This window comes from Populus trichocarpa, chromosome 13 (genome assembly GCF_000002775.5).
Source record: "Populus trichocarpa isolate Nisqually-1 chromosome 13, P.trichocarpa_v4.1, whole genome shotgun sequence".
NCBI lineage: Eukaryota > Viridiplantae > Streptophyta > Magnoliopsida > Malpighiales > Salicaceae > Populus > Populus trichocarpa.
This window is the reverse complement of record NC_037297.2, coordinates 9051839-9065866: the sequence shown is the minus strand read 5'-3', so window position 1 is coordinate 9065866 and position 14028 is coordinate 9051839. Positions and strand designations below refer to the sequence as shown.

Below are 14028 nucleotides of genomic sequence, written 5' to 3'. Positions count from 1 at the left end.
AATTTTTTTAAAATTACATGAGATATACCTGCTATTTCAACCAAAACAGAATGAATTTTACACCTTTTTCGTTGGGAAAAAAAAAAAAGAATTATCAATATTTACGAAAAAAAAGTTGTTTCAGACGCTTTGACAAATAACTAGTGACTCTTTCTTCTGTTTATGTTTTTTTAGGAGCTCATAGAGTGAAGGACAGCCCCTCTCTCTTGAATAAATCAAGTGACTTCGCTGATTTTGAAGTAACTTCACAGAACTTTGCAGCTCTTTGGGCTATTCTACGATGGCATGTCAGTGGAAATGGGTAGGGGTAACAAGAACTAAAAAAGTGAAAGCAGAGTCACCAAAAATCACAGCAATGTTTTGTGAGACGTTACTGCAGGATCAGAGGCTGTCTAACCATCCGGGCGGCCCCAAATTAAAACAAAACTTGATAGTGGTCCGTCCAATTTTACTACCCACAGAGGAGGAGAAAAGGAAAACACATAAGCAGACTATGAAATATAACCTTGACACATCGTTTCTATTAGAGGTTGAATCAATCATCAGAAAAAATTCTTTCTTTTTCTATTGATTCTTTTCCGAAACAGACAATATTAGTATGGTTGTTAAATTACTATGACTTCATCCATAGAACATCTCAACATTGATGCCATCCCTATCAACATCGTACGGGTTCAAATCACCAGCAAAATACATGAAATGGAGAACCGTTGTGAAGACTGAGTGCATCACTCCAACACTGTTTGGCGTATACATTGAGCTTAATAATAAACACAACAAAATCTTGATTCTCACAAGTTTTGATACTTGCTAGAGAGGAGAAAGCATAGTGAAAACAGAAGACCAGAGCCATGAAAATCGGAGTGCACAAATATGAATCCCACACTCTCAAAATATTAGCTTAGGGGGCAGGAAGGAGGTAATAAAACAGAACATAGCATCAACTAGGGCCACGAATCCTGGCAGGGGAGGATCCTTTGGTGCATCTTGAACTGACATTCATGGAACACCAACTTATTAGATTGGGGGCCTAACCCCCTGTCAAAATGACAGAATTTCCAAGTAAAGGAGCACCAGTTTTCATTTAACTATACCTCTTACAAACACAAGGTCAAACGCTTTAGACTTCAAGCTCCTTTGCCGGTAGAAGCCGTACCTGACATCATGCCAGAACGTCATATATCAAAGGAACAATTACCTCTTGGGATGAGCATTGACTCATCTTACCAGTTCTTGGCTTGATTAGGGCATTACGCACCTTCAAAATCTTCTTCTGTGTCCAAGCACAGCTACTGAAAATAGGAACATTACAGAAATCCAACCTCCATGGAGTTATCCACGACAAGTTCTCTGCAAGGCAAGTTAGTGCACATGATGAAAACATAATTCATAGCTCCACTAGATGGCCTGGAGTTTAGCTTTCTCTGGAGCATGGCCAGCGGGGAGTGAAAGGAGATGCGTATGTGGAAACACGAAATAAAATTGAAAATTGACAAATTAGGTCTCCTTAAAGAGAATGAATAGAACTTTTGTACAATGTCCTACGTATTTTCCTCATTTACTTTTCCTATTATCCAATTAACTTTTCAACCAGAAACTATGCTGTTTTACAAGGGATTATTACATCCAATCATGAATTTGATTTTTACAAATAAAAAGAGGAATTGTAACTTTAAGTTAACAGTTATCTTTGTAGTAGTGCTACATGCTCATTGCTCTTGATGAAACCTCTGATTCAGCGTCCTGCAACTCCCCATCAGCTGCCTCAACAGTGTCCTATAACATAAATAAGAAATGCTCAATTAGTAGTCTTTTACAGTACAAAAACACATGTCAACCAGAATAATCCCAAATAATATAGATTAAAAACTAAGCAATAATTTGTCTGATGAAGTCCATTGTTCAACAGGCAAAATACTACTCAAAATAAAACCAAGGAAGCTGGTGATTAAATGTATGAAGGGTGGTTAGAAGTGACTTTCAACCAACAGATTCTACTCAGCCAGTTCCTGTCACAATAATGATTTATTAAATAACACAAAATAGTTCACATAAAAGCATACCAATGGTCGTAGACTAATCTATAAATTGAAACCATACCACTAAATTCTTTACCTTATATTCTGCTAGGTAATGCTCCAATGCACCATCTCCACGCAGGATTTTCCCACCACTTCCAGGAGCATGCACTGAACCTACAGACTCCTCATCAATTACAACAGCATCTACTCTATCACTTCCTGTTTTGATGTCTGGGATCTGAAGCAAATAAGCAACAAAACCTTTAAATATGTCAATATCCATAATCAAATGCTTTATAGAGATGGTGGATAATATCTACTTATAAGCCTTGGGGAATCACATACCTCATACATGGCTTCAGTTAGAATGCTTTCAAGTATGGATCTTAAACCCCTGGCACCAGTATTCTTAGCCATTGCCTTTTTCGCAATTAGTCTTAGTGCCTTATCAGTAAAATGTAGCTTCACCTGGAATTATACAAGTGGTAAATAACCATTACACAAAAGTAATCAAATGAATCTAACTACTAAATGATCAGAGAGAGAGAGAGAGAGAGAGAGTCGTACGTTATTCATGCTAAACAACTTCTTATACTGTTTACCAAGGGCATTTCTCGGTTCCATGAGGACCTGTAAAGAGAAGCCCAGAAATTTACCTTAGCAAGAAAATGTTTTATAATGAAAACTATAATTTCAAATCCGGCCTGCTCATTTCTAGGAGAAACTAAGAATATTAAGTGCATTAAGCAAAATACATGATAAGCACAGATTGAGGTGCGCATTTGGAAGGGCAGGGGTGTTCTAATGTTTCCATTTTAATCAAACCAAAATGGGTGGTGAAATTTTACAAGCCAAAGAAAATTTCCCAAATATTAATGTCAAGTCAGTAATTTCCTAGCTACAGAAATATATACTGCTATCTTAGAAAAGACACTCTTTAACTTCTTAGGGCGATGATGAAAATCAGAGTAAAAAAAAAATGAGGCTTACTAGCACAAACTAAATTAGCAAACTTGAGTGAGCTGAAAGAAATTTCTTTTCTTTTCAGTAAACTAGTAGTGTGAATAATTAGAGTTTGAATGTAACTGCTTCTCCTACATGTTTGTAACATCATAAATTCCTACATTCAGTTGCTAATTATTCTCTCACATTCTGAATGGTTCCTCGTCATTCACAAACAGCCCAAAATGGGATGATAACAAATATAGACTGGCACAGGGCGTATTAAAATAAAAAATAAAAAATAAAAACACAAAAATACCAGTATAACAGAGTATTACCTTAACAAGTTGATCCTCAGTTAGAGCTGCCAAACTAACTAATATTGGAAAGCGTCCAATAAACTCCGGTATAAGGCCATAAGCAATAAGATCAGCACTCTCAACCTGACAATGCAAAATTTACTTTTCAAGTTTTAAGGAAAGGTTTCACCAGTAACTTCCTTCCATGCTTAACAACTAACATCATTAATTATGTTGAAAACTTGAAATATTACATAGAAAGGTAGAAACTCTATAAATATTAAACTCCCATTTCACTAACATAGGAAGGTCTTCATTCTTACAGATTCTAGCAAAGATGAAGTGATTGCAGCATTGGTTACTCCACCTGCTCTCATATTAGCACGCACAGGTGCTCCAAATCCAATTGATGAATCTTGTCGTCTGATAAAATGTCATGAAATATTTTCAGATTAGATACCCTGAAACAGACGAAAACTATATTTGCAGATAATTACCTCTCTGAAATGGTCTTTTCAAGATCAACAAATGCTCCACCACATATAAAGAGGATATTTTTTGTATCTATCTGCAGAACATTTATATGAATTTATGATTAAATTTGTAAAGCAGCAGCAAGACAAAAATAGTGCCAATTCTCTGATTATGATGATGGTGAATAATCCTCACAAGGCAACATCATTGCTGGTTATTATTAATTTTCTGAAATATGAATTAATAGGATGCTGCAAATACATAAGAGGTCCCAACCAAAAATATAAGCAAGCATTTAATATCTTTCCAACTTGGGAGGAAAGAATATAAAAGAAATTATTCATGAGCTCAATGAAAGGAATGCATAAATAAAATGATGCTACGTTAGAAATCTGGAGTACGATAATGCTTAATCTGGTTCCAACAAAATAAAAGCTATCAGCAATACAAAAATAAGAAGATTCTAGGATGAGCATTTCTCAAGCAGTAGACTCTACCTCATAAAGGACACATTGCATATGACAAAAATTCAAGGACGAAAAGGAAAAGGAGAACCATTTTGAGACCATATACCTGTATGTTATCACCCCGAGGATGCTTCCTTGCCCCCTTCTCAGGAACATTTACTATCTGGAAACAGGAAGTTCTGCTTTAGCAATTTTATAACAAGTTTCACATTCTTTAATATCTCTGGGGAAAAAAATCCAACCACTAAAGATTTTCATGTAAACCTCTGCAGCAAACTGTTCACAAAGTGCTGCAGCAACAGTAACTAAAATTTCAAAACAACAAAAATATGGTACAGGAAAACAATAATGAAAAAAATGCAACACGCAAAGCCTATATGGCAACCTGTGTTTCACAAAAACCCATCAGTAAACTCACACTTGTACCTGCAGTTTGCAGATAACCACTATAAGAAAAACACTGTTAAATGTGGCAACTGAATCCTTGTCTTTCGTCACCTAAATTAAGTTTTTATGGGCAAGACTTATAGTGTAAAATGCAGATGAAAAATTCTTCTTAGTCAACTAAGAAAAGTTACAACCATAGGACTTGCCATGTGCTACGAATATTATAGAATTGCATGATGTCAGTAGCATAGCAACCTGTAAATGCCTGAATACCTGTCAACATATTAGAATTCATTTCTTTTTCAGGGGTACCAACTCCTCAATATAATGTAATCAGAGGGTTGCAAAGCGTAAAAAATTTAGCTAGCAGAAAGCAAAATCGTGCAATGCTGTTTTGTTTTTTTTGTTTTTCACATCCAGAATAATAAATCATCTTTCTTAGCTTCGAAACAGAAGTGGAATATGATAAGCAAGAAGTAATACTGCCATGTCAAAGAAACCATGATAAGTTTTGATCACAAAAGTGATTTCGATAAAAATAATAATTTAAATTGTAAGCCAATGAAAGCATTAAGTTGTTGACACAACAATTATATATAATATAATACTTGGTTCGGCTAACTTGTGCCCTTAGGGAACATAATAAAGCGTTGAATTCTCAATTTCCTAGCCATTAGAGAATAGGTGATGGCATGAGGGATCTTTTAAAATTTTCGAATATAAATGGATACCTAAGAACACATTTTACTTTTCCTTGTTATCATTGAGTCTAAAAATATAGGTTCAAGGGAAAAAACATAACTCCCCATTACCCACTAACTTTGGTCCCAACATTCTAATTTTAGTCTGGTAATTCTACGTGGTTCTATAGCTATCCCTTATTTAAATGTAGCATTATATCTTTCTTTTTTCAATTAGTTAAGTAAAAACTACTCTTAATATAATTTAAAACATGGATTATAATACACACCACTTTGTTCTAATGCATGGCGCCTTTATAACACAACTTCAAAAAAATGAGCACACATCACGCATCACACCCTATTGTGTCTTTCCTTTTAAAATTATTAAGGAAGATGAGAATTGGCATAAAGAGAAATGGTAAATAATAGAGTTTAAGGCCATGGATTTTCTATGAAAAAACAAAATGAAGGATATGGATTTCTTAAATTTTGGGAAAGGATAAAAAAAAAACTAACTGAAATTAATTGTATTCTGGTTAGTTCTAGTAATTAAAACAGATTATATTCTGATTAGTTATAGTTAGGTATGATATACAATGCAGTTGAGTAGGTTAAACTTTCAAAGAGCTTTTCCGTTCTAAAAATCAAGCAATCCATTCAACAAAGAAAAATGAACAAAGCAATGGAGACTTTTTGACCATTGTTAGAATCAAACTATCATCTCTTGAATTTGAAGAGTTGATCTCAAATCTATCATGGATAAGTTTATTACATTAATTTAGTACCAATACATTGAGATTTGTTGTGGCCATAAAAGGTCCCTGCACTTCAATTAAATTTAAGATCAAAACTTGAATATAAGAGCCACATATTCATGAAACAATGTTTGACCAGTGGGAGTATCATTCATACTTAGAATAGGAAAAACCTAAAAAACCTGTTTACTTGTAGAACTAATAAAATGCTAATAGAAATAAACCTTACCTTGAATATTTCCAAGAAATCTGAATTACAGAATTGCCCTTGTCTACAAAAACCACATAGAAATACAGTAATTCTGCTTCTTGTATTGTCTGCATCAACATCATTATTTGGCTAGAATCTCATCTAGAACTTGTTTAAATAAGATTTTTAGTTAACTAGTAGTGTAGGATTTGGGGGTTTTAACAGGGCAGTTTGTAATTTTCATTTTCATCGAGGTAATTTTGTCATTTTGTAAAATCTAGTTAGCTACTTCACCACTTCACTATTAAGAAGTTAAATGGCCAGCTAACACTAGCTATGCTGCACCTCCTCAAACACCTCCACAAGTCACCTCCTTATTGGCTTATCCATATATAGAACTCATAATCCCAATTTTAAAGGAAGGAATATGTATGTTATAGAAATTTCAGCAAACTTTGATAGGTGTGATGCCTAAGAATACCTAGGAGTGATTTCTAGGATCCCTGGTGTGATTCTAGGTTTCTTTTCCTTTTACCAATCGACTTCTCCTGAAGATCTTTAGTTCTTGATTTGTTTACTTCCTGAATAGTATAATTATCCTTAAAAAAATCTACCTAAACTACAAAACATCTCTTTAGTTACACCCAAAACCAACTATAACTTCTGTAAACCTCAGTGTTTAGGAGCAGAATATTAAGATCCTGCATCATCTGGACATCAGAAGAGCAGAACTTCCTCTTAATTAAAAAAGTAGCACAGTACCATCATAATTACCACAAATTTTGAAGTTAAAGCTCAGCAGTGGTTTCCAAGCATACTGGGTTACTAAACCAACTTCCAAAGTTCAATCCCTTATTGTCAGAAAGTTAACAGCAATTCAACTTCAAATTCTCCCTGAAGCTTTCTGAAAGATCATAAATTATCAACCAACTTTTTTGTTTGACCCCTTTCTGTCCAAAAAGTGAATAAATTACTTCATTTGCTGAACCTGCAGTTCAAGCATTCCAATAATAAAAAATGGAATTCATCCCTATAATGAAAAATGTCTTCCCATTAAATGTCCACCTATAGACTCCATCGAATCTCTTTTATCTTACACCATCTCCAATTCACTCTTTCAAATTAACGCTGTTGTTAAAGGTATCTGCAAAAGAGTACTCCTGTTCACCAGTCTACTGGTCTCTATGAAGAGGTTACCTTTGACTCTTTCAAAACATTATGACATTTAATTTAAGATTCATTAAATTGCAATATGTCACCTCTGACTTATATGATATATCCAGCATACCTTTTACTCTTTCAAAACTTTATGACATTTAACTTAAGATTCATTACATTGCAATATGTCACCTCTGACTTGTATGATATATCCAGCATGATATCTTAAATTATTATCAGCATAATTGCTAAGGAATCCAAATATCTTGATAGAAACAGCAACTAAATGAAGCCAGAATACAATAAGAATATCATATGGGACAAGTACAATTTCATACAAATCATTCAGTAAAATTTCTGCAATCAGCCTCACAGAGGTGAAACAGTAGCAAGATATCTAGTAAACAAATGGTAAGCAGTATAGTTTCATGTACTCACAGTTCCTTCCAGCATTTTCAATAATGCCTGTTGGACACCCTCACCAGAAACATCCCTGCTTATGTTTAAGCTCTCAGCCTGCAAAATTGTCACAACATTTAAGTCTTAAGAGATTGTGTACATCGAATGTTACATAAACTAAATGGTAAGATGGAAAATTAACAGAACCTTCTTTGTTATCTTATCAACTTCATCAATGTAGACCATTCCTTGTTGAGCTGCTTGCACATTAAATTCAGCTGCCTAAAATCAAGAAGGAACTCTATGTAAGTTCTGTAATATGTGAAAAGTCAAGGGGTTTTCCATTCTTATTAAATTCAGCTAATAAGTTGTGAGAGCATGTGTTTGGGAATGAGCTACGTCAAAATAAAAACATCATTATGTGAAGCAAGCATGAACAGAAACTATACTGATCAAACTTTTAAATAAAAAAAAAAACACCTGCTTAACAGAGAATAGTTTGCTACAACAGGACACTTCAGCATAATTATAATGTTAGTTCCAGGCAAACCCTGTTTGGGATAAACATCCATCAGATATGTAGTCAGTACACAATTCAAATGCTTGATAATGAGTTGCAGCCAACATTCCAGTAAAAAGAATTTCATCCCATAAAGATGGTTAGATGTTGAATAATGATAAATAGTAGTGTTCATCAATAGAGGAAAGCATGTTAGGTCTCTTTGAATCAATGCACATTAGACTTCTTTGAATTCATGCACGAAAGCAAAAGTTTGGGATGGAGATGAATGAATACATGAAATACCCAAAAAAATTATTAGAGACAACTGAAAGGGCTATTCCTCTCATAAATAAACACATGAACTGAAGCACACAACTACGTGCACTTAAAAGGGACAGATCATAGCTTTGATTGCACTTTATACAAATGTAATTTGAAGGGAAAAAATCTCAACTTCAGTAGATTTCAATGCTATAAGTTTAATTTCTGGAAGAATGAATACTTAAAAAAAATATAAACAATAGTTAAAACTTGAATGACTTGTATGTACATGTGCATAAACAATAGTTAAAACTTTTATCGAAGGTAACAATCGATCAAACTGGAACTGTGATTAATTCAGGAAGAGCTGCAAAATTCTGGAACATGATTACTAGATGGAAACCAGTCAATGCCCACCCAAAAACAATTCTGGAACAGGATTATGCTAGTGTTAGCTGAACAAGTCTACCCAAACCCATCCAGAATGAGTTTTTGAGCATTAAATTCAACCCCAGCCTCCAGAAGGAAAAATGAAGAGAACACAATTTCAAACAAACATTAATTGAGTTAAAATTTCTCAGACAACTAACAAATTCAAGAATGTTTAACAATAAAATTAGTTCAATATTTTGTCTCCCATTATGTCCTTTCAGTAGAAACATAAATGGTCCTGTATGAATCAGCATTGCAATTACTTTTCCCCCTCTTTATTTATCACAATATTTCAAGTATTCAAGGCCCCGGCAATTAAGACAATCGAACCTAAAAAGTTCAAATACTACCACCAAAAATATCCAAATTTTTCTTAACAAGCTGCTGTGACTGCCTTGATGACTCTTATTCATCAGAGTTTTATTGTTTTAAAAAAATAGGAAAAAAAAATAACTAGCATTTTTTTATAGGCCAGGATAACCTTGGTTAGAACCTAGAGTGTTAATTCCTACAACTACAATGCGTCCATGGCTGTTTCCTGTTTAACATCAAAATCCATAATTACCAAATATTCTATTTCTAGCTAGTAAGTTCTTTGATGAATTCCACTGCTGCTTCCTAAGTGAGATAATTTCCTTTGCCTCGTAAAGGCATATTTACTTTGAAGAACAGTAATTATCGTTGGCAACCTCCTTCCTCCGTCAAGAAAATACATGTATCTTATAATGTATAGCAAAGGCACAATTAGACACAAATTCACTCAAATCAGGACTGGTGAAACTGAACCTCTACAAAAAGGCACCAAGTGGATAGACAATGCAACTCCAAGGCTAAGAAACAACAACGAGAATTTACATAAGTTCAAAAGATAAAAGGTGAGATATACCGAGAGTAATTTATACAATATTGATTCAACATCTTCACCAACATAACCAGCCTGCAAAAATTAGTTGCCTCATTCAGTTAAACAGTAATGAGCCTGCGAATAGGTACAGAGAGAAAGATCAAGAATCATGTGACCATGGAAAAATACATAGCAAGACAAAAGAAACTAAAATGACACCCAGCAGTTTTACTTTGAACAGTTGGATATAAGTATACATTACAACTCTAGGACTTCCTTCCCTTTTGTGAATAGAATAAGATATGAGAGAAACAAATGAGTTCCATCAATGAGGGTGCCAATTTTCCCTTTTCAATAAAACATGATTAGATTTAATGAAAGACATCAAATATGCAGGCATGTTGAAAACAAAGAAATCATATGATTATTCAAGATTGCCTAAATGTGAAAGTTCAAATTTATATGTGAATGTCCAATACCAACTGTGAAATAAAAACAACCATGAGGTATTTCTAGTCTTTGAAGTAAGATATCAATACAAAGCAGACTTGCCTGGGTTAGTGTTGTTGCATCAGCAATCACGAATGGCACATTCACAAAGCGTGCTAGTGTTTTTGCCAACAATGTCTTCCCTATTTCATATATAAGTTAGAACAGAAGTCCAGAATTCAGAATTCAGAAGCTTGAAAGCAGGACTAACAAAATAACAATGTGGTAAGCACTGATTTTCACAGCAAGTCACAGGGACTTGAAATACATAGAGAAAGTGTAGAGTCATTACCTGAGCCAGTTGGGCCCATCAAGAGTACATTGCTTTTTTCCAGTTCCACATTGTCTTCATCATCTATAGCCTCCAAAGTTCCTGATTCTGCTCCTGGCCTAGTATTAGAATACATCACTTCAGTATTCTTTCACAAGTCAATTAACTGCGATAATCTGAGACCACTTTTTTAAACCAATTAAAATTATACTAAACGTTGCTATTCAAGGTAATGAAATAAAGCACCAATCATTATCAATTCTATGGTTCAATTATTTCAATAGCAGCATTATGAGAAGACAAGAATGTAACTGGAAACTAACCCTTTCCGCAAGGAGGAATGGTAAACCCTCTTATAATGGTTGTAGACAGCCACAGAAAGCACCTACAACATAAACATGAATCACTTGTTGAGTACTCTCAAAAGACTACAAGCTGCTCAAGGCTATGTCAAGCATGAATCCAAAAACAAGCTTTCAGGAAACTGACAGTGTGTCTGTTAAATAAATGATGTTTTATCACTCAGTTCCCCAAACCAGAAACATTTGATATCTTCAACATGCTATATTCAATTTACCAGAGCACTTCGCTTATGTTGGTTCAAACAACTGATACAACAAGCATCTTAACAAAGTCATGTCGACAATGTCCCAGAAAACAAACAACTATGACACATTCATCAAAAACAATCCAAGATGAAAAGAAAGAATAAAAGTGTGATGATTGACTTGACAAGACAATTTGAAAAGGGTTTCTAAATACAATGCAACAAAAACTCTAACAGGACAGCCTTCATAAGTACCCAAATACCAGTGTGAAATCTTTGACACACAATGATAAACCATAATCAACAAACATCTGTTAATAATTCAAAAAACTTATAAGCATCGAAACTCAGAAACTGATTGCAACCGAATACCAACTAGCGAGATCAAAAACCCAAATACGAACGAAATGTAGTTAAAAAAAGCAAACCTTTTTTGCTCTGTCTTGTCCAATAACAAACTTATCAAGACCTTTGCAAATCTCCTTTGGCGTCGGCAATTCCTTCCCCAAATTTGACCCACCCCATCCAGCACCATTCTTCTCACCACCTCCATTCCCACCACCACCTCCACTCTTTTCTCCACCTGGCTTAAAAGCCCTAACCACGCTAACCCCCGGAGCAAACGGCGGACCAGGAGGCGTATGCACAGCCAACCCATTCCCACCCGGGGGTGGCGGAGGAGGAATCCCCTGAGGCCAATTCTCCGGCGGATCCCCTCCATAAGACCTCAACGTCTCCCAGAACGACACCCTTAACCTATTATTAATAGTATTAGTAACATTGGCATAATCCGCCCCCTCTTCACCACCATTACTCCCTTCCTTACCTCCCTTATTCCCATTTTTCCCATTCCCCTTATTACTAATCCTACCAATCTCAACAAAACTGCCTTGTAACGGCGCAATCTTATCCGGCCTAAAATAATAGGCTGTCTTACAATTAGGACAGAAATTCACAGCCTGATAATTATTATTATGCCCATTTCCATTACAAGCGCCAGTATCAGCAGTTGTAGTATTATTAGTATTATTATTAGCAGTATCATTATTGCGACTCAAATGATGATGATGATGATGATCAAGATTAGAATTATTACTAAATACGAAACTCCGATTGGAGAAGAGCACATCCATGTGTTTAGAGCACCTCGGACAATTCGCTTCTGCCCTAATTTTCCGAACATTGCTGTCGTCCTTGGAATTCTCCCACTTGTAGCGCTCTTGGATTCCGATCAATGATTCCTTCCGGCGGTTACACCCGATGTTTAAGTAGTTCAGGTGCGTGGAGATTCCTCTTGAGAAACGGACCGGGGATTCGAAACGGGAAGAGAGTACCAGAGGATTCGTTGCGTCCTTGAGTTTCCTGCATCTCCACAACATTCTAGTTCCAGACATAAAAAGAAGAAAAGTGTGGTTTTCGGAGGAGAGGATGAAAGAGAGAAGATGGGGGTTGTTCAAAGATAATATTTATTTATTTTAAAAGCTGTACAAACACAGAGAGAAAGGAGGAGGGGCAATTGTGAGGAAGAGAAAAGACAAAGCAGAGAGCGTATGTAGGAGGAATTATGGAAAGAAAATGGCTTTCTTATCCTCTACGACCCCTACCCACTTATGAGATTGGGAGTTATAATTTCTTCCCTTTTTTTTTTGAACAGTTTGACACTAATCTTCTTCTTCTTCTTCTTCACGTACGTCTTCGGTCTCTCTCTGCTTTGTGTTTTGGGTGCCTGATGTTAGGATCCAATGCCACGCCTTCTTTGTATTGTCTTAATTAATTAATTAATGATAATTATTTACTTTAATGTTGAGAAATGAATTGCAGAAAATGAGTTCAATTGATCCATGCTATCTGTACTACCTATTAATAAGCACTAACTGGACAAACGTGTTTTTTTAAAAAAAGAAAAATATACAGCTCGAGTCATAGATTTAAATCGATTCTAAATAAAAAAATATAGAAGATAATAGTAGATAAATCAAATTTTAAAAAAATAATTAAGATAACATGAAAAAAAAATTATTTAAAAAAAAAACAAATGATGCAACTCAATTCACAACCCATTAAATATAGAATAATAAAACTGGATAAAAAAAAAGGACCATGGTCAATCTGAGTTGGCATGACAAACTTATAATACTAGTAATCAGAGTTGAGTTAACTCGGGATATTCCGTTAAATCCGCGGTCTATGTTATGAAACTGTAATAATTTAATACAAAAAAATAAAAAAAATTATAAAGCAAATGTTTTTAAGAAAAAATCAACACATGTCAACTTTTCAAACTTGTAATCCAAGTCATTAGACCCAAAGCATCTTATCTAAAAAACTCATAAAGCTCAATTCTCAAAAATTAATTTCAATTATACAAAATGATTATAAAAATAGCGATTAAAAGAATAAAAATTAAAAATAAAAATAAAAATAAAATAAATTTTATATTGGATCGAATAGTGAAATTGAAATAAAAAATCAATTTAGCAAAAAGACTAAAAGAATGAGAATTAAAATTGACATAAAAAATAAAAAGAATTTTTTTATTGAAAAATAAAATTGAAAAGAAAGATCACATTAATAAAGAGAAAAAAATAAAAATAAAAATGAGAACCAAATTGTATTATAATTGTTTATTATTCTTTTATATCTGGTCAAATACCAAATAGTCCTGACTTATAATAATAAAAAAATCATTGTAAAAATACAAAATTACACCTTAACACTAGGTTTAAATTTTTTGTTTCCAATAGTATTTTGATCGTTTCATTGTACAACAAGATAGAGAAAAACTTATTTTTTTCTGGTCAATTTGTTAATAAATAATGGGTTTTGTCAAAAGATTTTAATGTTCTTGAAACCAGTATTAGATTTTTTAGATGGAGGGGTAAAACCGTTATTATAATATTCTAGTTA

The 14028-nt window shown here is 34.2% G+C and overlaps 1 protein-coding gene across 4 annotated transcripts; it reads right to left on the bottom strand.

Moving 5' to 3' along the window:
• Positions 1-1477: 1477 nt before the first annotated feature.
• On the bottom strand, positions 1478-12815 carry LOC18104285 (CLP protease regulatory subunit CLPX3, mitochondrial). Of its 4 annotated transcripts, none has more exons than XR_002977354.2 (15): positions 11550-12815; positions 10898-10959; positions 10596-10693; positions 10367-10446; positions 9857-9907; positions 7983-8057; positions 7815-7892; positions 4310-4366; positions 3760-3830; positions 3586-3685; positions 3302-3406; positions 2589-2651; positions 2367-2489; positions 2116-2282; positions 1478-1770 (listed from the first exon to the last, which is right to left on the bottom strand). XR_002977354.2 is itself a non-coding variant. In XM_024583552.2 (15 exons), exons 1-15 carry the CDS (start codon positions 12513-12515, stop codon positions 1702-1704), a joined length of 2142 nt encoding a protein of 713 aa, XP_024439320.2. In that variant the 5' UTR covers positions 12516-12808; the 3' UTR covers positions 1478-1701. The 4 variants fall into 4 exon arrangements, 3 of the variants coding, with proteins under 3 accessions (XP_024439320.2, XP_006376103.2, XP_024439322.1); XM_024583552.2 differs by having other exon boundaries at positions 2116-2259; positions 11550-12808; XM_006376041.3 differs by having other exon boundaries at positions 1478-1776; positions 2116-2259; positions 11550-12803.
• Positions 12816-14028: the final 1213 nt, after the last annotated feature.